Raw genomic sequence first — 23,111 nt, forward strand, 5'->3', positions numbered from 1 at the left:
CACGCACAGGGGCACCCCAACTTGCCTTCCCCTGTTGCTGTAACTCATCACACAAACATGCTTACTTCCAACAACTTTATCTGACAGTCTAGAGACCAAATACAAGATCCGGGGCATGGGAGGGCACAGCTGCTTCCTCCTGGAGGCTGCAGGGAGACTCAATCTCAGATTCTGCATAGGCCTCCCTCTGTGGGAACATGTGTGATACTGGGTCCTCCAGGAGCCCCTGTGGGCCCCCAAGAGGGTAACTCTGGCTGTCACACTACCCTCCCCCACCCCCCCTTTTCCCTGCATCCTGTATACAAGGCAAGGGGCCTCCACCAGAGACCCTCTAGCTCAGCAGCCTGAGCCCAGGCCAGCCTGGCCCTCATGAGACTCAGGACAGGGACAGCAAAGTGCATCATTTTCCAAAAGGGAGTAAGACACAGGCCAGGCACATGTCCACCGGGCTCACAGTGTCTCCTCTGCACGGGCCAGGTGGGCCAGCTGCTCCATGACACCTGCCAGGTCGGCGGCCTTGTCCAGTTTGACGTAAGTGTCCGTGCGGATGCGGTGGAGGCTGAGCCAGTCAGGCAGCAGCTCAGAGAGGAGCTGCAGGTGCTTCTCCATCTCCCCTGCAGAGAGAGGGGAGCATGAGGCTGGGTGCCAGGACCCTGTCAAACCTCCCATAACAAGACAGGAGAAGATGCCACAGTGACCCCGCAGCCTCACCCAGCAGCTCGTGCTCCCACAGAGACCCCACCATGGGCTGCCCTGCCTCGAGGGACCAGAGGCCTTGAAAGAACAGGCAAGTCCCGTGGGGCCTCAGGAGGTAACCCCAAGGGTACGGTGCCCACCCTCACTCCACACTCACCAGGGCTCATGGCTGCTCGGTAGCTGCCCACCATCCTGGCACAGGCCACCTCCATGGTAAGCGCTGGCTTGCGCTCCGACACAAACACGCCGCGCAGCACCCGAGCCAGCTCGGGCAGCCGCTCGAGCCGCTGCAGCCGCTGCTCCTGCTCTGGGCGCCGTGTCATCTGTGCCAGCTGCTTCTGCGCCTCCTTGGCCCGGATCTGAGGTGGGCATGGGTGTTCAGGGGCCTGTTCCTCTCTTACACACACACCCCACACCCATCCACCATAGAAACGCTGAACACTCACTCGCTCCAGCAGGGCCTGGGACACCCCTTTCAGGGCAGAAGGCGGGGCAGCAGGTGGAGTGGCTGGCGGGGTGGCTGGCTGTGCCAGGCTGGGGGACCTGGGGCTGCTAGGCTCAGCTGTGCGCTGGGCCAGGTCACTCAGGGCCTTCTCCATCTGGGACAAATACGAAGGGAGAGGTCAGAAGCCTCCCCCGTCCAGCTGCAGGGGAGCCCGCAGGAGCCCTGTATCCAGCCCAGGTTCATTCCAGCACATCCAGGGCCCATGCTCGCCTGCGCAGGGCAGTGCCTGCTGGTGGGTGGTGCTCCACAGTGGGAAGGGCACGTCCGCCCACTCTGAGGCCTATGGCCAAAGGTGGAGCCTGTCACACACCAACATGGGGGTCAGGCCGTTCCACCCCAGCCTTACCCTGGGTGACATCAGGCTACGGGCACGGGCCAGGACCTCCTGGGCGGTGGTCAGCTTCTCCACAGCGGGCGGCTGGGGCAGCTCAGCTGGCTCGATGTCAGGCACCCCATCCACATTGAAGCGGGGGTGCCAGCGTGTCAGCTGGTCCTCTGGCACCTCCATGGGGGGGTTCAGGGAGGCCAGGAAGGCCTATGTGAGAAGAGGGGCCAGCTGGTGACCCTGGGCACATCTGCCCAATTCCTGTCCCAGCTAAGCAATGGGCAAGTTACTTCACCTCTGAGCTGCAGGGGCTCAGCTAGGCTGGGGGCAAAGCAAAGAGCACCCAGAAGCATCTCTGGGACTCTTCCCAAGCCTCCGGGGGCCAGAGGCTGCAGCCCTGAGTTCCCAGTTTGCCCAGCCCTACAGCCACCCATGTGTAGAAGACAGCCAGGGAGAACAGTTAGAAGAACTCTAGGATTCAGCCTTGGGAGGAGCCCATTGCCTGTGGATCTGATGCGACTGCAATAGCAGGGACAACTGAGCACTGAAGCTGGGGCACCTGCTCACCCTGTGATGCTCCCGAACTCGGGCCACCAGGTTCTGGCTGAAGACCTGGCGCCGCTGCAGCAGGCGCGACGCTGTGAGCTGGGGGGCTGCACTGCCAGCCTCTGCAGGAAGAGTCAGGGCCTGAGCCCCGGGGCCAGGCCTACCCAGTCACCCAGCCCACACCTGCGGGTCTCAGATGAGGCCCAGTGCCTGCCACCTCACACCCATGCTCAAAGCAGGCAGTGTCCCAGTCAGGAGCCTGAGGCCTGGTACACTCACGCTGGTCCAGCAGCGGCTCGATGGTGAGCTGGTAATCGGACCTTTTGATGCCATCCTTGAAAGTGGGGACGAAGCGCTCCTGGCGGAAGTGGTAGGAGCCGGGGTACACAGTTTTGATCTGGCCCACATTGCGCTCCTCAAAGCGTCTGTGGGATGAGGGTGCAGGGGTCAGAAAGCCGGGGCCAGAGGGCACACAGACTTCAAGGGCAGGACGAGGCCCTGGCCCACCCCGCTCACTTGCGCATCATGTCCTGGACGCCCTGCTTGACTTTGGCGAAGGTCACGGTCTCGGAGCGATTGTAGAGCATGCCCACGATGGTGTCCATGCTGCGGAACATCTCGGCCAGCACCTGGTACTTGTAGGGCAGCACAAGGCCCGGGAGCCCCGGCTGGGCCAGGGCATGGAAGCGCTGGTAGGCTGGCATCTGCTCTCCACTGCCAGGGAGGGAGCAGGGCTGTGAGAGAAGCACCAGACCCACCCCCTCCAGCGCTCAACGGCGGGCAGAATGGTGGGGGAGAACCCAGAGCTGCCCCAGGATACACTATACTCCAGTTTACAAAGCCCCAACATGCCTCCCTGGCACGACGAAGGGACAGAGACAAAAGCATGGCTTCAAACCCAGCTGTCACCCAGGGAGGTCCGCGACCACCTCCAGCCCTGGCTTCCTTGCCTCTAAGAGGCATATGATAACCACATGACCTGGGGGTGGAAGACAGCATGCAGCCGGGCAAAAGGTACCCAGTAACTTTTGCCCGGCTCTGACAGACAGAAGCTGAGACCTGTGGACTATGCTGACCCCCTTGGAAGGAGCAATCCTGTCCCCCTACACCCAGCTCAGCCCAGCTTCATCAGGCCTCCCATCAGCTTACCCTTTCCTGGGGTGCCTAGCCACTCAGGACTCACCATGGCTCCTCCAGGCGTCCCTCATCCTCTGGAGCGCTGGGTTCCCCAGCATCCTTCTGTGCACTTGCTTTCAGCTCCTGGAACCGTGCCCCCAGCTCCTGTGCCCGCTGCAGGCACGACTTGAGCTCAGATAAGGTGACCTTTGAAGGGACCTGTGGACACAGGGTTCCTCAGCCCGCCTGTCAGCCCACTCTAGTCCACCTACCCTCCCCTCGGTCCAGCCTCCTCACCTTGTTTTCCTGGGCTGCCAAGCAGGGTCGCCCACCAGCTGAGCGGGCAGCCTTCTTTGTCTCCTTGCTCTGGGGAGAAGGGTGCTCTGGGGAGCCACGGGCAGCCGGGGAACTGGGGCCAGAGACCTGATGGGAAGGACCCCAAAGGTGATGAAACCACAAGACCCTGGGGTGCACCGTCTCCCAGAAAGCGTCTCTCCAGTCCCCTCAATTAACCAGTAAACACCCACTCACAGACAGGTCGAATCATCCAGGCCCGACCCCTGGCCAGTCTTGCAGACGAGCCTGGTGTTAACCAGCCCGCTGGCCCTCTTCCAACATCGGTCAGACCCGGCCGGCATCCCCGCATCTCGGACGTCCTCTGGAAGGGAGGACCCCGCCTGCCAGGTGCACGTGACCTGGCCCAGCCCCTCCTCCCACTGGGGGTGGATCTAGGTTCACCCCGGGCTTCCAGGCCACCTGTCGGTGCCCTCCTCCAGGGCTGCTCTCTCCAGCAGCCCCGCCTCCTTCCCGCCCGGCACCAATCCCCTCTCCACGGGTTCCCTCCCGTCTGTCCGTCACCCCGGCCTCAGTTTCCCCCTCCCCTCCGCGCCCCGCGCTCTTACCGCGTCAGCCGACAGCTTCAGCCTCTTGCGCGCGGGCGGCACACGCTCGTCGCGCGTGGGCTCGGCAGGCGGGCGGGTGCGTTTGCGGCTGCTGCCGGGACCTGGAGCCGCGGCGCAGGGCGCGGACTTGGCGGGGCTCGGGGTGCGCCACGCCGGCTTGGCGCGCGGCAGCGTGGCGCTGCCCCCGGGACGGCGGCGCGCAAAGAAGTCGGTGAGGCGGCGCTGCGCCATGGCGGGAGCGGCGGGATCTGGAGCAGCAGGAGCACCGTGGTGGGCCGGCGGACGGAAGTGGAGCTGCGCTTCCCGCGGATTTTCGCGCCGCGCCCTGGCTCCGCCCCCGCCATGGGCGGGACCATCGGCACCTCGGCCGGGGGAGTTGGCGCGAAATAGACGCTCCGGGGCGCATGCGCGGTGGTTCTCTCGCGCCGCTCTGGCTTGGGCTGCGCCTCCCGCGCATGCGCCACTGGGAGGGCCTGGGGACGTTGGCTGTCCCCCTGCTATCTTCCAGGCCGTGGCCGGGTCTGCGCGAGTGGGCGCCAAGCTAGTGCTGTCCTGGCAAAGAGGGAAATGGTACGCTGCTTCCAGCGGAAATTTAAGCTAATACGGTGCAGTAAAGCTGGCATCAGGCTGCTCGGACCTGGAGGGTGCTGTGCATGTGGGAGGCGCATCCTGGGCCAGGCCTGAGGCTCAGTGTGTGGACCCGGACCCTGAGGCAGCGGGGGTGCGCCTCTCTGACCGAAACCACTGAATTGCACACTTCTTTAAGGGTGAACGTGATTATCGGGCTATCTGGCAGGTTCCGTGTCTGTGGAATTCCCATCATAGAAGAATGCAGTTAGCCCGGTCCTGAAGTCTGACCGCAGGTCTGGGAGGAAACTAAATCACAAGGGTTGTCTTTGGGAGGGGGTGAAAACTGAGACTAGACTGGCGTTTTACTTTGCCATCTTTGCCAAGTTTTGTGTAAAGAGTGTGAATTGTGCCTTTAGAAAAGTTAAAGGAACAGAAACATCTGTCGGGCTGCTGTTTGCAAAATGACGAGATTGATAAAGTTGGGAGCCCCCGAGACAGGTGGATATAGAAGCATCGTTTCCCGTATGTAATAAAGGGTGTCCGCAACTAGATCCGTAGTTTGTTAACAGACAGGAGCAAGCTATTCGTGGGCCGAGGCTATAAGGCTACATTTTGCTACACGTTTGTTTTGGTGTGTGTATTCGTGTCACCCAGTAAAAATTTTTTAATTTACTTTATTGAAATACAGTTGCTTTACAGTGTTGAGTTAATGTCTGCTGTATAGCACGGTGATATTTTACACACACACACACACATATATATATATACACCCTGGAGAGTAGGCATTTGGGGGTGACTTTAACCCTGGGGCCAGTTACTTCTCAAGAGAACTGCCCACCCACCTGCAGTGATGGAGTGTGTCAGCCCTCCCCTACATGGCCCTCTGGTCTGAGGGGCAGCTGAGCCAATCAGAACCTCTTCTGGGACCCAGGACTCTGGAGTTGGAATCCCCTCTGTCTTCTCTGGTGGCAAAAAGTGAGATGGAGGAGGACCGCCACCTTCACCATGTGCGTAGAGACAGAGTAAGGGCCTTGTGGCCCCAGAGAAGAACTAACTCAGATTGTTATTCTTTTCATTTTGATCTCTTGTGGGGCCCACGTTTTCTGAGGTAGCCTCGATTCCGTCCCACACACCCGCCTCTTTAGCTTAAAGTGCCAGGTGGATTTCTATTTCTCCCAACCCAAGGAGTCTTGGGGCTTCCCAGGTGGCGCAGTGGTAAAGAATCCACCTGCCAATGCAGGAGATGCGGATTCAGTCCCTGGGTTGGGAAGATCCCCTTCTGTGACAAGGTTCCTCTGACATGTCAGGTTAGTTTGTAGGTGTGGAATGCTCAGAGAGGACAGTCTGGCTGAAATGCTTGGGCAAGAGGGACCAAATGGCAGAGGGGCCAGGGTCCTTGTCTGTGGATGTTTACCCTGCAGAAACTTGGAGATCTGGGACTGTGCCTTCAGTCATTTGGTCAACCAGTGTTTATTGAGTGACGAAGGACCACAAGGAGAAGGGACTCAGGCATTGAATATTAATGACCAAAGTGTGTGTGATTACCACGTGCCGGGTCTAGTCCTGAGAGCTTTATATATACTGCTACATCTGACGCACACAGCTACCTAGGACATAGATTCTACAGATATGCCCATTTCATGGATATGAAGACTGAGATCAGAGAGGCTGAGCCACTTGTTTCAGGTCACAGACCCTGCAAGAGACCGAACTGAAATTCAAACCCATGCCCCCACTGCTGGCCAGCCCACCCATCTGAGGTGAGCCAGAGCCTGTGCCCACCCAGGTGACCCCCATCCCTGACTGGAATGACTTAGTTTGGTCCCTCCACCAGCTCCTTGAGAGGCCTGTGGGCTTAATCTCTGTCAGCCAGGCCTGTTCTGGATCTACATACAGGAACATCACTGGTTGTGGGCTGACCTAAACTTTCAACCTGGAGGTTGGCCAAGGGGACTGCTGTGGTCTCCAGTTTGCTTTTCCTGCAGAATTCCTCAGCCCAGGGTTTGGTCTCATCAGGCCACAAGCTGAAGTTTACAGACTCCGGCAATCTGGTGCTTCACTCCCTCCATCACTGTGCCCTGGTCCCAGACAGCATCCCCAATGTGAGGCTGGATGTTCTTCATATGCTTTGACCAAAACAGCTCATCACAGCAAATTGGACGTGGAGCAGCTGTAAGAATCCAGCCACCTCCTATTCAACCAGACTTTAAAGTGACTGACAAAAAGCAAAAGAATGCCACTCTTCCACTAACATTTTTTGTCTTGGGAAGTACAACTCATTTTCATTTTTTTAAAGTGTGGGTCCATCACTGTTATTTTTAATGATTTAATACGTAGGCTTTTAAAGCCTCTTTTAATATGGCAAATATTGATAGCTATAACCCACATCAACAAAAGCCCCTAGGGGGTCCTCAGTAATTTTTAGGGGTGTACAGCTGGGGTCTGAATGGGTGAAGGATCTTCAGTCAAACAGCCCAAGTGGAATCTGGCTATGTGACTCCACACAGGTGGCTGCATCACCCTAGCCACAGTCTTCTCATCTGTAACAAGGGATGGTAATACTACTTGGCCCATGAGGATTAGTGTGGGTGAAGTGCCCAGCACAGTGCTCGGACCACAGCCAGTCCAAGCAGATGGGGCTTGCCATCATCACCATCACCACCATCACTTTAGCCACACTGCAAAATACGAAGAGTTGCAGTAGGTTCCGAGTTTGGACCACAGCCATGTCTGACCTCCCTAGGGTCCACCCAGCCCCACTGCTGCTCCTGCCAGTCTTGCCACCTTAGTACCTGTGTCTCTGATCCCCAGTTCTGTACCTTGGCACCATTTACACGTCACAGCAACTACCCAGGGTGTGTAGCCACTTACAGATTTTACACAGTTTCAGAAAACAAAACTAGCTGGCCTCTGCTGGGGTGTGCTGTGTGCAGGCCCTGGCCCCTGTGAGTGGAATGCCTTATCTGTCTCACCCTATAAGTGGTCTCCCATTTTGGGTGAAGAAACCGACTCTCCCGGCACACAGAGCAGGTGCACTGGGAAGCTGTGTCTGTATCCCTACCTCTGCCTCTCAGTTTGCTGCTCTTTATTCTGCAGTCAGAGACTTGTGGTGGAATTCAGGCTTCTGGGGACTCCCATGGACCTGACCAAAAGCCCCCACTGGCAGCCACCAGGGTGCATTTAGTGGTCTTGGCTTGTCACACGAGGTCCGTGGCCAAGTATGGAGGTGGTTTTTCACCTTCAGTGAAGACATTTGGATCTCAGCCAGGATCCATCTGCACTTCGCTCACTGTCCACCAGGCAACCTTGGGCTCCATAACAGGATGGGACAAAGTGGAAGCCACTGGCTCCAGTGTGAGTGACCCAAGAAGTCTCCCCTTCCCCCCTCCCATACCAGGGGGACCTAAAGGGAACCTGGTGTCAGCAGGCTACTGTGAGAATCATGGAAAAGGGAACTGAGCCTGAGACTCTTACGTGATGATGACAGATACTGTCACCAGCCCTCTTAGTTTCAGAGCAGGTTGGGGTGGGGGTGGGGGACTGTCTTGCTCCAATGTCAGTGTCTACCACAGTGCTGTCCAAAAGAAATGTAGCTGGAGCCACAAGTGTAGTTTAAATTTTTTAGTAGCTGCATTAAAAAGGTATAAAGGATAAGGTGACAGTTGTGAGATAAATTACCCGTATTTCCAAAATGTTATTTCAACAAGCCAATATAAAATTTACTATTACCATCATCATCACGAAGTACTAATCACTAGTACCAATCATATGAAGTGAAGCCTGTATTTTACACTGACTGCTGCTGCTACTGCTAAGTCACTTCAGTCATGTCTGACTCTGTGCGACCCCATAGACGGCAGCCCACCAGGCTCCCCCGCCCCTGGGATTCTCCAGGCAAGAACACTGGAGTGGGTTGCCATTTCCTTCTCCAATGCAGGAAAGTGAAAATTGAAAGTGAAGTCGCTCAGTCGTTTCCGACTCTTAGCGACCCCATGGACTACAGCCCACCAGGCTCCTCTATCCATGGGATTTTCCAGGCAAGAGTACTGGAGTGGGGTGCCATGGCCTTCTCAGATTTTACACTGACAGCACATCTCAATTTGGAGCGTGCTAAACTGTCATGGAAATACTCGATCTTTATTTTGAAATCATGAAATTGGAAGAGTGGAATCACGTGCCCAAGTTATTCTAAGTAGACTTAAATTTTTCCAATAAGGGCAAAAAGTGTTAAAATTAGCTAAAGGCAAATGCAAGAGCAGGCCAGAGGCCCCCCACTGCGCACCGGCCTGTGGAGCCAGGAGCAGGCAGAAGCGGTGTGGACGACCAGGGACCTGACACAAAGAAGAGACGGTGCGAGGGCCCTGCGACGCAAGAAGAGGCGGCCGGAGGTGAGGGCCAATCCTGGGTGCAGCCCTCGAGTGGACGCGCACCACCCGGGGCATGAGAGCGACGCACCCTGGAGCTGCCAATCTCGCAGGCCCGGGACTAGTGGGGGCTAGGCTAGGGGCCTGGTTGTCCGTCACGTGGCGTTGCCCACCCAGGCGGTGGGGAACCACGTGATGGGCGGGGCGAGCCCTCAGGGGCGTGGCTGCCTCTAGGGGCGGGGCCGCGCGCCAAAGCGGGAGAGTTCCAGGAGTTGCCGCCGGACAGGGTACCTCAGTCACGGCATCTGCCGCCAGGGGGCGCCGGGCTACCTGGTCACCACAGTCCCAGGGTCCTGTCACGCTCCGGCTTGCCTGCCCTGACCACCCCGAGTCCTGTCACCTGCTGCCCTCCCGGCGCACCGTTTGCCCACAGGGTGGCCCCACGTGGCGAGACGTCCTAAACCTGCGTGAACAACCTGAGACAACAGAGACGTTCCTGAGACCGAGGGGCTTGTCTCCGGAAGCCAGATGACACCAGCGTCTGCCCAGCGGGGTTCCTTCCCTCCCCCGGAGGGTGGCGGTGGGCACCCCTCCTGAGGTAGCCGCGGCCCGTGGACTACCCCCGAGGCTCTGTAAACGTCCCTCTGACGCCCTGACGGCCTGCCGCCTGTGAGCAGGGGGGTGTCCGGCCTCTGAGGGCTCAAGACCGGCCGAGTGGAAGGTGAGCTGGTGCTGAGAACTGGGGCTGGAGTGAGGCCGCCGTTCGTCCAGCATTCGCGGAGCGCCGACTGTGCTCCGAGCAGGGGACCTCGGGGAGCCGCCAGGGCAGAAACATACCTTGAACAAGTGTATAAAGGGGAGCAGGACCCAGCCGAGGTGGACTGGGTGCAGTGACACCCGGGGGGGCGCCGCCGTGGGCTCTGACTGGGCTAGGGGCCCCCGGAGCCCAGGCAGTGAGGGCTATCTGCTGGTGGGAGGGGGCGGGCTTGGCCTCAGAGGGCATCTGGTCTCTCCTGAGGGCAGTGGAAGCCGCATGCTGGCAGGATTTTCAGACACTGTCCTGGCTGGGCAGGAAGCCTGGGCAGGAAGGCAGGGGTTGCTGCAGGCACCTGGGCACAAGCCCCTGGCTTTGGATGAGAGGAGTGGGCAGGCCCAAGATCAGGCCACAGGCCGACTCTCCCACACGATGCTGTGTGCCCTCGTGCGGGTGAGTGCACCGCCCAGGAGGGCATCCTGTGTGTCCGCAGGGCCAGCATACAGGTTGCTGCCTCTAGGGCAGTGCTTGGGTGCGAGAACTGATTGGTCACCAGCACGGGGCAAAGCTGGCACATCCAAGGACTGGATAAGGAGGGCCCAGCCCACGACTTCGGGAGTTGAAGGCAGGACGGACAGTGTGGCCAGGGCAGGTGTGACCACCAGCCCACAGAGGACGCAGAATACTGTGATCAAGCTTGAACTTTCTCCAAGGCTGGTGGGGAGGAAAGCGGCAGGCAAATCCGTGTTAACAATAGACCAGTCCACTGCTGTGCAGAGGGTGTTGTGGGGTGAGAGGCCTGGAGGAGGCTGCGGCAGGCTGGCTACTGAGATCGGACAGTGTCGGAAGGGAGGAGGGGTGAGTGTGACCCAGCAGGACCATGAGCTGACCTGCTCACCTGGTGATGCCCACCTTGTCCTGCCAGGCTTGGGTTGGAGTGCCTGGTCGCTGAGGCTGCTGCATCCTGGGTAGCATCTGCCTGCTGCTCTGCCCAGGGGTGGGGGGAGCTGCCCTGGGACACCCTGGTGGTCTGCCCTGGGTTCCTTCAGCATATTGCTGGGGCAATGGGAGCTCAGAACACCACCATCTCCCCAAAAACCAAGGTGAAGAAGATGCAGAAGTGATGAAAGACACTGCTGTCTGCCTGTCACGCCTTACTCGGTGTAGCCTGAGTGGGATCTGAGGGGGCAGGGGTCCTCTGCTCAGAGAGGCCCTGGAGTCCTCAAAGCCAGCCCGAGCCTCTGCTACATCTGGGACCCGGCAGAGGGGCAGGTCAGTTTGGACTGTCCTTGGGCCTGGCAACCCCTTCTCTGAGCTCAGTTTCTTCAGGTGTTAGAAACAAACACATGTGTTACTCTCTTTTTTAAGATTTATTTATTTATTCAGCTGTGCCAGGTCTTAGTTGTGACCTGTGGAATCTTTAGTTGGGACATGTGGGATCTAGTTCCCAGACCAGAATTGAACACGGGCCCCCTGCATTGGGAGCATGGACTCTTAGCCATTGGACCACCAGGGAGTCCCCAGTTTTCTTTAGAACCACGGGTGAAATGTTGACTCCAGGCCCCCAGGCGCTAATCCATGAAGGGGTGACAGGCCATCTCACTCTTGCCCACAGTCACCTGCCTCCTCTGTTCCCTCATTCACCTGCTTTGTGCAAGTTTAGTGCTGGACGTTTTTCACAGCATCCCTACCCTCATAATCCCAAGAAATATCTGATGGCGGAAACGACCCCAGTTCACAGGGATGGTGGAAATGACCCCAGTTCGTGTGGAGGGCTGTGCTTCAGCCTTGTCTCCGCCCCTGGCCACCCCCTCTCCTTTGCCAGTGCCCCTGCTGTGGGCATAGTCTCCCTCCACCGCCCTCCCAGGCAGAGCGGGGGGCTGGGCAGAGCCATGAGTCTCAGCTGTGCCCGTCACCTCTGTGAGGCCCCTCAGCCTACTGTCCCTGTTGGCCTGTCAGCCACAGGATGCTGGGCGCTGGCCCGCTTTGTTGCTGCAGCTGGGAAGTATCTGCCGCCTGGGACCGGGCCATCAGCACCACAAGGCCATTCTGGCCCGGTCCCTCTGTCATCCTGTCCAGCTGGAGTCCTGTTTGGCTGCTGAGATGGGGGTAGGGAAACCACTGACCAACTTCTGAACATTGGCTTCACATGGAAAACTCAGTTACTCAGCAGGCCACCTTTCCCACAGTGTGGGTTTAGTGCCCACGCCATTCCTGGTGATGGCTCGTGAAGAGCTTGCGGCCACAGGCCCCATAGGCATGTTTCTGTGTTGTAGGCGCCGATTTCCAGCCTCTGGACTCAGCTGGCCCGTGCGGTCAGCGGGCAGATTCCAGACCAGCTGGGAGCATTGAGTGCAGAACCAAGCACCAGTGTTGACTCTGGTCCAGTCACGTCCTGAGCAGGGACAGGGCCAAGGGCTAGGCCTTCATGGGCAGCTGGATGGGAGGGGGCTCTTGGGGGGACGTGTCCTGTAGAAGGAGCCTGGCCTGGGATCCACTGACAGGAGCACGACTTGGGCTTATTCTCTGCTGGATTGATTCCTGGTCTTGTTTCCAGGAAAGGGGGTCTGGGGAGACTCAGTGGGAATGTACTCGGGGAAATTAAAAAATAATCCCCAATTTCATCAAGTCTCTGGGCAGGAATCAGGAAGACAGCATCCAGAAGAAACAGACAACTTGGTAGCCTCTAGGGAAGCTCCTTGGAGAAGGCAATGGCACCCTACTCCAGCACTCTTGCCTGGGGAGGCAGAGGAGCCTGGTAGGCTGCAGTCCATGGGGTCACTAAGAATCGAACCTGACTGAGCGACTTCACTTTCACTTTTCACTTTCATGCATTGGAGAAGGAAGTGGCAACCCACTCCAGTGTTCTTGCCTGGAGAATCCCAGGGACGGGGGAGCCTGGTGGGCTGCCGCCTATGGGGTCACGTCTATGGGGTCACACAGAGTCGGACACGACTGAAGTGACTTAGCAACAGCAGCAGCAGGGAGGCTCCTGGTGTAGGCTACAGGGAAACCTTAGCTACATGCAAATCCCCCACATTAATTTTTTAAAGTGGGAAAAATCCATAATACAAGATGAATTATTTTAACCATTTTTAAGCATGCAATTGAGTGGCATTAAGTACGTTCACGTTGTTGTGTAATTACCACCACTATTTCCTGAACTTCCTCATCATCCCAAAAGGAAGACCCATACCTGTTAAGTAATAACTCCCCACTCCCTCCTCCTCTCAGCCCCAGGAACCCTTAATCTAGCTTCTGCTTTTATGAATTTGTCTATTTTAGATCTAAGTGGGACTGTGTAATACTTGTCCGTTTGTATCTGACTTCTTTCACTGAGCAGAATGTTCCCAGAGTTTATCCAGGTTGTAGTAGCAATAGGACTTTCCTTTTTATGGCCAAATAATGTTTCATTGTGTGGAGGGATCACATTTGCTTTACTCATTCATCTGTTCATGAGTATCTGGGTTCATTCAGAAATAATTTGTAAGTATAGAGACAGGTAAGGATAACTGTGATCTCCTTGGGGAAAAGTTAGGCCTGAATGATGAAATCCCCTCTGATGACGCTCTTGCCCTGGCCCTTCCTCTCTCCGTGGGGGGCCTGACAGTTCCTGCTCTTCCACGACTAAAGTACTATTTTTGTAATTTAATTTTTATTTTATGTTGAAGTGTAGTTGATTTACAATGTTGTGTTAGTTTCAGGTGTACAGTTGCCAGTTGTACATACATATACCCATTCTTTTCCATGTTCTTTTCCCATATAGGTTATTACAGAATTTTGAGTGGAGTTCCCTCTCCTGTACAGTTGGTCCCTGTTGTTTATCTGTTTTACATACAGCAGTGTGTATACATTAATCCCAAACTCCTCAAATTTATCCCCCCTACTCTTGTTTCCCCTTTGGTAACCGTGAGTTTGTTTTCAAAGTCTGTGAGTCTGTTTCTTCAAATAGTCTTTTTAAATAAGTAAATAAGTTGTAACTTATTTAAATAAGTTCACTTGTATTTTTTAAGTGATACCATATGATATTTCGGAGAAGGCAATGGCACCCCACTCCAGTACTCTTGCCTGGAAAATCCCATGGACCGAGGAGCCTGGTAGGCTGCAGTCCATGGGGTTGATAAGAGTCGGACACGACTGAGTGACTTGACTTTCACTTTTCACTTTCATACATTGGAGAAGGAAATGGCAACCCACTCCAGTGTTCTTGCCTGGAGAATCCCAGGGACAGGGGAGCCTGGTGGGCTGCCGTCTCTGAGGTCGCACAGAGTCGGACATGACTGAATCGACTTAGCAGCTTAGCAGCATATGATATTTATCTTTTTCTGTCTTAGTATGATCATCTCTAGGTCCATTCATGTTGCTGCAAATGGCATTATTTCACTCTTTTTATGGCTGAGTAGTATTCCACTGTATATATGGACCACATCTTCTTTATCCATTTCTCTGTTGATGGACACTTAGGTTGCTTCCATGTCTTGGCTGTTGTGAATAGTGCTGCAGTGAACACTGGGGTGCCTGTGTCTTTTTGAATTGTGGTTTTCTCTGGACATACGCCCGAGAGTGAGATTGCTAGATCATATGGTAGCTCTATTTTTAGATTTTAAGGAACCTTAATACTGTTCTCCATAGTGGTTAAATTTCTGTTTTAATTAACAAATGTGGTAGGACGCCAAGCCATGGGGTGGTGGGGCAGAAATGGCTTTGGACTTGGAATCAGGAACCCTCAAGGCCTGGCCTGGCCTTTGGCAGCAGACGTCCCCCTGTCAGGCCCCTGTGTCCTCCTCTGCAAAGGATTAGAATCTGTGTTACTGAACAGCCAGGATTCCCCCCACCTGATACTTGGCAAGTTGGCAGGTGGGGAAGTTCTTCTGCTGAGGATCTGTCCCCACTGTGCTCATATAGAATTTATTATGTGAATAGATGATACATGTGTGCAGCCAAAAAAAAAAAAACCCAAAACATAAAAGGGCATTTCAGCGACCTTTGTTCCTGCTGCTGCTGCTAAGTTGCTTCAGTCATGTCCGACTCTGTGCGACCCCATAGGCGGCAGCCCACCAGGCTCCCCTGTCCCTGGGATTCTCCAGGCAAGAACACTGGAGTGGGCTGCCGTTTCCTCCTCCAACGCATGAAAGTGAAAAGTGAAAGGGAAGTCGCTCAGTCGTGTCCGACTCTTAGTGTCCCCATGGACTGCAGCCTACCAGGCTCCTCCGTCCATGGGATTTTTCCAGGCAAGAGTATTGGAGTGGGGTGCCATTGCCTTCTCCGCTGTTCCTCCTATCTGATAATATCCCCCAAAGCTTGGTTAAGGCTTGTGTGCCTCCCAGAGAGTGGAATATCTGCGGCAGGCTGGGTCCAAGGGGGTTGCTTTCCCCAGTTGTAACACTGTATCTTAGGAATTGTTCCATATTGATACACAGAGAGTTGCTTGGGTCTCTAACTGCTTTGAAGCCTCCACTGCAGGATACACTGTGATTTCTTTAAGGGCTCCTAACTTGGCCAGAACAGTTAGTTTTTTTCCAATCATGCTGCTCACAATTCTTGGAAGCATACCTTGTGCTCCTTTGCAGGGAGAGTTCTCGCTCTGTTCTGGAGCCGGACTGGAAGGTGGGAAGCGCTGTGAGCCAGGTCCCTGAAGCCATGGTGGGTCTGGGGGCTTGCTCGCCCGGGGCTCTCCTCCCCTCGTCTTCATTTTCTGAGTCCTCCTGCTTCTCTCTCAGGCTTTGCTCTTGGGACAGAGTCTAGAACCTTGTACCCCAGGCCTTAGATGGACTCAGCTTAAGAAGTGATTTTTAAGCTTTTTGTTGTTTTTGCATTTAAACTGTTTATGCAGACAAGGCCCTGTGTCCCATGTCCTGAGAGGGGCCCTCGGCTGCCCCAGTCATGCCAAGGGCAGGCCAGGCAGAGGACAGGGCTCAGGGAGCCCTGACCCTGATGCTGAGTCTGTTCTGCCCATTTCTCTGGGTAAGCCCCGCTCCCTCTGCCCCCTTCTCTCCAGCCCATACCCCAGGAAAGAAGGATGATGGAAGGTCACCTAGGGGACTGATGGTGACCCCTCAGGGGGGTGTGTCACTTCACATCACTTTTACATGGCTTTGTCTGAAGTCTTCACAGTTTTGCAGCTGAGCCCCCACCCCATCTCACAGATGTCCCCTGAGGCTTGGAGAGGCAGGTGGCCTCCTGGGCAGAAGGCCGGCACCCAGGGGAGCCGCTGTGAGCTGTCCTGCAGTTTTCTCTGTTGATGCTGGTGCTGCTCAGAGACTCTGGCCACGTCCTTGCGAAGGGATGGCTCCGGTGGCCAGGTTCCAGCCATCTCTAGAGGCTGGGAATAGGTAGCATTTACAGGCAGTCCTGGGCCTCTCAGTGAGCTCAACCCCATGTCCCCAGACTCCTTTGGGTTCTGACCTGGGGAGGAACCCTGAAGCTAAAGTCTCAAGGGGTCCAGAAAAAGTCCGGGGTCAGACATGACTCCAGGAACGAGCAAGCAGAGAGGCAAGGAGAAACACGATCAGCACTGAAATCCTAGCTTTCGTGAAAGTCCACTGAAAGTTTCTGACTTGAAGAGTGGGAGGGTCTGGGCCTGTGTTGGAGCTGGTCAGGCAGCGCCGGCTTCCTCAGGTGTCCTTGGGCCCTGAGTCCTGCCACCTCCGTGCGCTCTGCCTTGCACACTGGGCGGCTCTTGTTTTCTCCTTTCCCAGCCCAACTCAAGGTGGAGAAGGCCAAACTGGGGTGGCCAAGTGAAGTGCCCAGTGCAGCCTGGATTCAGACCCTGGCCTGTTGACCCAAGGGAAGCTCTCATTTCCTTCCTACGGCAGGGCCCGTGCTGGTGCTGGTGGCAGGCGGAGGCGCCGGTGGAAGCCTCCGAGCCACTCCACGGTCCCAGGGGGCGCTGCGGGCCGGGGGAGCAAGGTTTCGGCTGCTCCTGCCACGCGGGGCGCACTTGTGAGTGGGGTGCTGTCCGAGAAGCCCGGGGTTGGGGCACCTGTACCGAGCGCTCCTGGCTGCGACGGCCGGGGAGGAAGCTGTCCCCGCCCGCACCCACGCGACTCCGAAAGGCCCCGCCAAGGCTACTGAGGGTGGGGGATCTTCTAGGGAAGTGCGCCGAGCGGGGGTCTCCGGCCCCTACTGGCCACCCCGTACCGTGAGGGCCAGTACCGGGCGCGGGCCGCGTGGAGCCGCAGAGTGGGTGCCGGGGCGCGCCGGGCAGTCGGGGAGGCGCGGGGGCGGGCACGCCGGGAGGGCGGAGGCCGAGCTTATAAAGGCCCACGGGCTGGCCGAGGGAGGAGGGAGCCGCCGAGCCGCGTCCCGCCCTGCTCGGCCTCCGCGAGCCGCCGAGAGAGTCGCGAGCCGCCGAGAGAGTCGCGAGCCGCCGAGAGAGTCGCGAGCCGCGCGCGGCGCTTCGCCACGGGGCAGGGCTGACACCGGAGCGAGCGCGGACCCCGGCCGTCGGCACCGGCGGGGCGCTGCGGACCCCGGCCCTGGGAGAAGGAGCAGGAGGAAGCGGAGGCGCTCAGGTCCCTGCTGACCAGCCGGGGTCCTGGCCGCGGCGCGCGGCACGTGCGGCCACCCGCCCTGTGCGCCATGCGCCGGCCGGGGCTCCCCGGCACCGCCCCTTAGCGCCGCGCCGGCCGAGAGACCCTGGCCGGCCCCCGGGCCCCTCGGGCATGGAGCCGCACGTGCTCGGCGCCGTCCTGTACTGGCTGCTGCTGCCCTTCGCGCTTCTGGCCGGTGAGTGGGGGCGTGCGTGGAGGGCTCTGGACTGGGACAGGGTCTGCGTCCCCGCTCCCGGCATTCCGGCCGGGCCACCCGGCGAGAATGGTCGGGCCAAGGATGGTGCGCGGGCGGGCGCGGAGATTCCCCGGGACGCACGGCCCTGGGCGCCCGCATTCCAGAAGCATGAGAGCGCCGGGCCCGCCGGGAAGGCCGGGGCCCCGTCCGAGCGCCAGGCTGGGAGGGCGGCGGCGGCGGGGTGGCGGGCAGATGGCACTCTGGCGCCCACGAAGGCCGGCGGCGAGCGCCCCCCGGAGAGGGCGGCGGGTGCCTCGGCCCGCGGCGCTGGGGATAGGGACACGGGGACAGGGGGAGGAATGTGGGCCCTCATGGGAGGGGCTGGGGTGTCGGTGAGTGGGGCACGAATCTCTTTTTCTCTTTCGTGTTAAAAAAAAAAAAAAAAAGCGCAAACTTGCATCACGACTTCCTGACCAATCTGGGAGAAGGCGGGCTTCCTGCCTGGAGCTGTTTAATCTGGAGCCTCTGGAGCAGAACTAACGTCGTTGTGCCCTGGGCTCGGCCCCCCTCACTCTTCCCCTTCCCGTCCCCACCCCCGGCCGGACTAGGGCAGGCCCTTGCTCTGGAAAAAATAGTTCGGGTTCCTCCCTGCCTTCCCGGTGCCTGGGCTCCTCCGCTGGGCTCTAGAGCTGCGGGAGGGGCCGGGGGTGGCTCTGATCTGGGCTGGGGGAGAGGGTGCCCCCAGAAGACTCTGGTCTTGGTCCCAGAGCTGAGGTCCCCACCCTGGCATCAGTGTCTCCAGCTTGAGCTGTCATCTGCGCCCCTTCCGGAAAGCTCTAGCTGTGGTTCTTGTTGTTCAAGGCCCCTCCCCTTTGCGCCCCTCCTGGCCTCCCTGTGCCCAGGGCAGAGTGCCGGAGCCTCCTTTCACCCTTCACACGCCAGCCCTCTGTCCCCAGCTCCCTCCTCTGGGGCTGCTGCCTCTACTGGGTGTGAACTGAAGAGTGGTCTGATTAATTCAGAGAAACAGGGAATGGTTTGCACTGTGAGTCTGCCTGTTGGGTGGAAATCCGTCAGACCGTGGTGGGTGTTGGTGGTTTTACTCTGAAAGCCTTTGCAGAGCCTCTTAAATCTCTCCAGGTGGACTCTGCCCACTTCTGTCATAGGTGGGTGTGGGCTCCAGTGGGCCAGGAATATGGGGGCCCAGAGCAGCCGGCACCAACTCCCACACAGACTGTGTTTTGATTTGTAGCAGAGAAAGGTGGTGAAACTTGGGGAAATTTTCAGGACAGGAATCAATGAAAACCATTGAGGTCAGGGAGGAGGGTCTGAGTCAGCCTTGTGTGGACAGAACAGCCCAGGATGTGCTGGGAAGAGCGCAGGGTCAGCCGGCCTGTCCTTCTCCTCTCGCCTTGGGAAAACACACGTTACCAAGCCAGGAGAAGAGACCCAGCTGGAGGTTGGGCTCAAAAGTCCGTAACCTTCTCACTGCAGGCTTGCCTCTGACGGCCTGCAGCACACGTGCATTCTCCTTAGACTCCGAAGACACGAGGGGAATCGGGTTGGCCTGTGCGAGAGGGGCCTCCCTCCTGAAGGGGCATGCCTCCCTCCACGGTGCAGTCTCCTTGTTCAGGGTCAGCAGACTTTTCTCTGATGAGCTGGATGGTAAATATTTTCACATCATCAACTCTTCTGATATTTTTTCCAGCTATTAAAAAATGTAAACACCACTCCTAGCTTGTGGGCTGCAGCAAAACAAGTGGTGGAGCCAGGCTCAGACTGAGAGCTGAGGTTTGTTGACCCCGAGAATTAATCTGTGTTCTTCGGGCCCTTGGCTGTAACTCAAGTGGGTGATGGAGTAGGGGGGAGGGTAGGTCTCTAGTTCTCTGGATGCCGGGTGGAGCTACTCAGGGTTCCCACCTGGGGTGTATTGGAGTCTCCTGGGAGCTTTTCACATCCTGATGACTAATTTTTTGTGTCCTTTGCTTAGTTTTTCTGTAAACCTGAAACTGTCCCCCCAAATAAAGTCTATTAATTAAAGCCTGGATACCCAGGCCGTACCCCGCACGGATTCTGTGTCTGGGTGTAGGATTTGGACTTCCATGTTTTTTCTTGAGCTTCAGGCGAGGGTGATGTAGAGCTGGCCAAGAGCCCTGCCCAGTGACACCTGAGAGGGTGGAGGCCGGAGGCCAGCTCTCAGGGCCGGGTAGCTCCCGAGGGATCTTGCTGTGCTGCTGGCTCGAGGCGGGATGGTCACTGTTCTGCCTTCTGAGCACCCCTTGCTCTGTGATGAGCTTTGGTAGAAATGGTTAGTTCGGCAGAGTTTTCAAAGTGAGTAGTGGGTGCTGGATGAGGCCATCTGAGGCTTTGGGTTATCCTAGGGCACCTCTAGCCTCCCAAAATCCCACTTCCACTTCCTTAGTACGTCAGAGGCTCCCCAGTCCCCCATCCCAGGACTGCCTTCATCATTTCACCTGTTGTCCCTGCAGCCCTGCGGGGGTCAGGACCCAGAGCCGAAAGCTTCTAGAGAGACGTCAGGACAGAACGCTTTGTGACTTCCCCAGGAACGGCCCCGCCCCCAACTCTTGACCTAACGGGGCAGGGGCAGCCTGAAGGTAGCACTGTAGCAGCGAGGCAGGTGGTGAGAAGGTGGTAACTGTATCACTGACCGGCAGACATGTGCAGGGTGGCAACATGGCTTCCTCCTGTGGAATGGGGCTCCGGCCTCTCGGGCACGCCCACCGCACGCCACGTCACCTGCCAGCCTGTCACTGCTGTGTCACCGTTTAGAATGGGGATGCTTCCTCCTCTACGTAGGGTATTCACCGTTACTGTTTCAACGCTGCCGTGAGGAAGGCAGTGAGAAGGCAGTCCTAAGACAGGGGCCCCTGTTAGGAATGCAGCCCCAAGAGTCCACCTCAGCTCCCGGGCTGCCAGGCTCTTGGAGTCAGCAGCAAGCCCAGGCTGTCCCGTTCAGAGACCCCCCCAGAGCTAGGGGTGGGTCTTGCTCTCCTCTGCCACCTTAGGGAGGAGACTCAGCCTTGGCAGCCCCTGCCTGCTCCCAGGACTAATTATGTTGCAGGACTCAGGTGTCTGGCTGATGGGCCCTGAGGAATCAGTGTGATCAGGGAGGGGCCGGGGTCAGCCCGGGAGCTGAGAATGGCCACCCCACCGGCATCTGTACCAGTCGGAAGGGTCCTGCAGAGGAAGTGCTGATGGAGCGGTGGGCAACGTCTTGGGTCCTGGCTTTGAGGCTGCTTCCTGGGCGGTGTCACTCCTCTAACACTTTCAGTGCTCAGAGATGGAGAGGGAAAGGGGCCCTCTGCTCTGTGTGCAGCTGCAGGGGACTGCCTTCTGTGGCGGGGCCACTGCAAGGGTTGAGGGTATCCCCTGGGCCTGCCCCTTATCTTTAGGGCCCAGTGTGAGCTGCCTCTTACAGGAAGCCACTCTTGACCACCCTCGTCCGATGAAGTATTGGTCTTTTCTGTGTTTTCTATTTTTAGAAATATATAAACTTAAAAAAAAAAACACTTAAGTCTTTTATTTGCCCAAGGCCAGCTGTTGCAGGCACTGAGGCCCCAAGACTTCCAGAAGGGATGGTGGGGGTGAGCCATCCTGCCCCCTGGTGCTGCCTGCCCCATCCTGCTTCCTACAGGAGATGGGAGAATAGATAAAGTATACACTTGTGCCACCAAGTATCTCCTCAACTTTGTGTGTGTGTCAGTAGCTCAGTCGTGTTCGACTCTGTGACCACATGGACTGTAGCCCGCCCAGCTCCTCTGTCCAAGGGATTCTCCAGGCAAGAGTGCTGGAGTGGGTTGCCATTTCCTTCTCCTAGACATTTTTTATGTAGACTCTTTTGTATGTAGACTTCTCCCTTCTGGTTTCCAAAGCAGTTTTCCTTCCTCCTTGGGGTACAGGCTCCAGGTGTTATAGAAGCAGGTGAGAAGGCTGCCCTGAGTGCCGCCAGGAGGTAGGTCAGTGCCCTCTGTGTGAGCTCCTCCCACTCTTGACCTTTGAACCCCTCTGAGTTGAGCCTGCTCTCTGGATGAGGGTGGGCGGGGGCTTGGGGGATGAGAACACAAGCGGGTTTTCCTTCCCAGGGCAAGTGAGTTGCATACCTGTTGGCAGGTGTTACCTGTAGAAGAGCCCAGGGTGGGCAGCCTCAGGGAGGCCAAGGGCTGGCTTTGCGGGACGAGCTCAAGGTGGTGCCAGCCTCTGCCTTGCTTTGACTTGCCAGGCCCTCGCCCCTCTCTCTGGGCCTCAGTTTCCTCACCTGTAAACAAGACAGTAAAAGCTTGAAGGCCAATGCCAGGTCTCTGATCTCTTGGCCTCTGGACGGGGCAGGGCCGGGCAGCCCTCCCTTGCACAGTGCTGGGGGTGCCGAGTGGGTCCGCGACACTCGCGAACCCTCTCGGCTGCCCACTGGCCACAGGTGGTTTCCAGGGCAGGAGGTGTGGTATCCAGGGCCAGCCGGGCTACCCTGCCTGACACCTGCCTGCCCAGATTCCTGTGCTCACGTGGAACGTGTTCCCAAGTTCATTCAAGCATTGTCTCACCAGGTGTCCTGAGACGGAGCTCCGGGCAGCCTCCTAGGCTCTGGTTCAGGGCCCGTGGCGGTGGGATGGAAGGACCTGGGCCTGCTCTCCTCTGTAACTGGGCCAAGGTTTCCTTGGGTATAAAGGGAGGTGTGGATCCCCCCAGCTTCCGGCACCTTGGTTCTGTAAGGGCCTTTGCCGTGTTTGTTCACGCTGTGCTGAGTCCAGATGGGAGAGAAACATGGTGCTGTCAGTGACGCCGTCCCCGGGGATGTCCCCTAGTAAATGTCATACAGATCGAGGTCTGGGCTGGAGGGGGCTGGCGGACGCAGTGGGGGTGGGCACCGGGCAAGACCAGTCTGCCGGAGGGAGAGAGGTTGTCCACCATGCTGGGCAGGGGGCAGAAAGGCAGATCCAAGGCTCCAGACCAGTGCAGCCAGGGTCAGGCCGTCTGTGGAAGGAGGTCAGTGAATGGCCTCCAGATGGGGGCTCCAGTCCCCCGAGTGGCCAGTCGGAGGGTTGAGGTGGGGTGGAGAGGAAGGGGCAGCACCCAGTGGACAGTCAGGCAGGAGGGACTTGATCCCTCCCCACGTTTTGATCTGTATTAACTGTTCACTACAAAAGTAACGTATGAATACTTGTCTTAAAATAGCCAAGAGTTAAATCAGATGAGAGTAAGTTTCTTCTTCTTTCATCCTTTCTTCTCCCTTTTGTCCAAAGCAAGGCCCTGGTCGGTGGTGAGGGCCTGAGGTTGCTGTGTCCCCCTCCTGAGGTTAGGTGGCTTCAGCATTTGGAGCCATGGCAGTGCCCTGTGGCTGGGGTTCTGCGGGTGCCTGGGGTCGCCAGCCTCTGCCCTGGGGAGGAGGCTGCGAGGCTGAGGCCCGGCACTCGGGCAGCCCTGGAAAGCCACCAGCATGCGATGGGCAGTGCTGGCCCAGACCAGCCGCCCCGGGTACCTCAGGCCGACGTGCGTGGCCTCCCACTTCCATGCACCGTCTCGGGCCTTTGCCGAGTGGGGCGGGTCGATTTTTCTGGTGTGTTTTAATCACATAATTATAGGGAGTATTTTT

General features: G+C 57.5%; 2 protein-coding genes across 6 annotated transcripts in view; one reads left to right on the forward strand and one right to left on the reverse strand.

Moving 5' to 3' along the window:
- Positions 1-60: 60 nt before the first annotated feature.
- Positions 61-4,404, reverse strand: CDT1 (chromatin licensing and DNA replication factor 1). The gene is made up of 10 exons (XM_027513800.1): positions 4,091-4,404; positions 3,486-3,611; positions 3,256-3,407; positions 2,589-2,786; positions 2,352-2,497; positions 2,094-2,194; positions 1,548-1,736; positions 1,143-1,295; positions 854-1,055; positions 61-614 (listed from the first exon to the last, which is right to left on the reverse strand). The coding sequence occupies exons 1-10, from the start codon at positions 4,319-4,321 to the stop codon at positions 451-453; spliced, it is 1,662 nt and encodes a 553-aa protein (XP_027369601.1). The 5' UTR covers positions 4,322-4,404; the 3' UTR covers positions 61-450.
- Positions 4,405-17,046: 12,642 nt separating this feature from the next.
- PIEZO1 (piezo type mechanosensitive ion channel component 1) overlaps positions 17,047-23,111 on the forward strand; it is a 56,142-nt gene continuing 50,077 nt past the window's right edge. For 3 of the 5 annotated variants that reach the window (XR_003506243.1, XM_027513811.1, XM_027513813.1), the window contains exon 1: positions 17,053-17,506. Coding sequence is in view for 4 of the 5 variants with exons in the window: in XM_027513811.1 (XP_027369612.1) it covers positions 17,443-17,506 (64 nt within the window). In the remaining variant the exon portion in view is untranslated. Of the gene's footprint in view, positions 17,507-23,111 lie in introns of all 5 variants that reach the window. The other 2 variants (XM_027513814.1, XM_027513812.1) reach the window with 2 other exon arrangements.

The sequence above is a fragment of the Bos indicus x Bos taurus genome, chromosome 18, assembly GCF_003369695.1.
Source record: "Bos indicus x Bos taurus breed Angus x Brahman F1 hybrid chromosome 18, Bos_hybrid_MaternalHap_v2.0, whole genome shotgun sequence".
Lineage (NCBI taxonomy): Eukaryota > Metazoa > Chordata > Mammalia > Artiodactyla > Bovidae > Bos > Bos indicus x Bos taurus.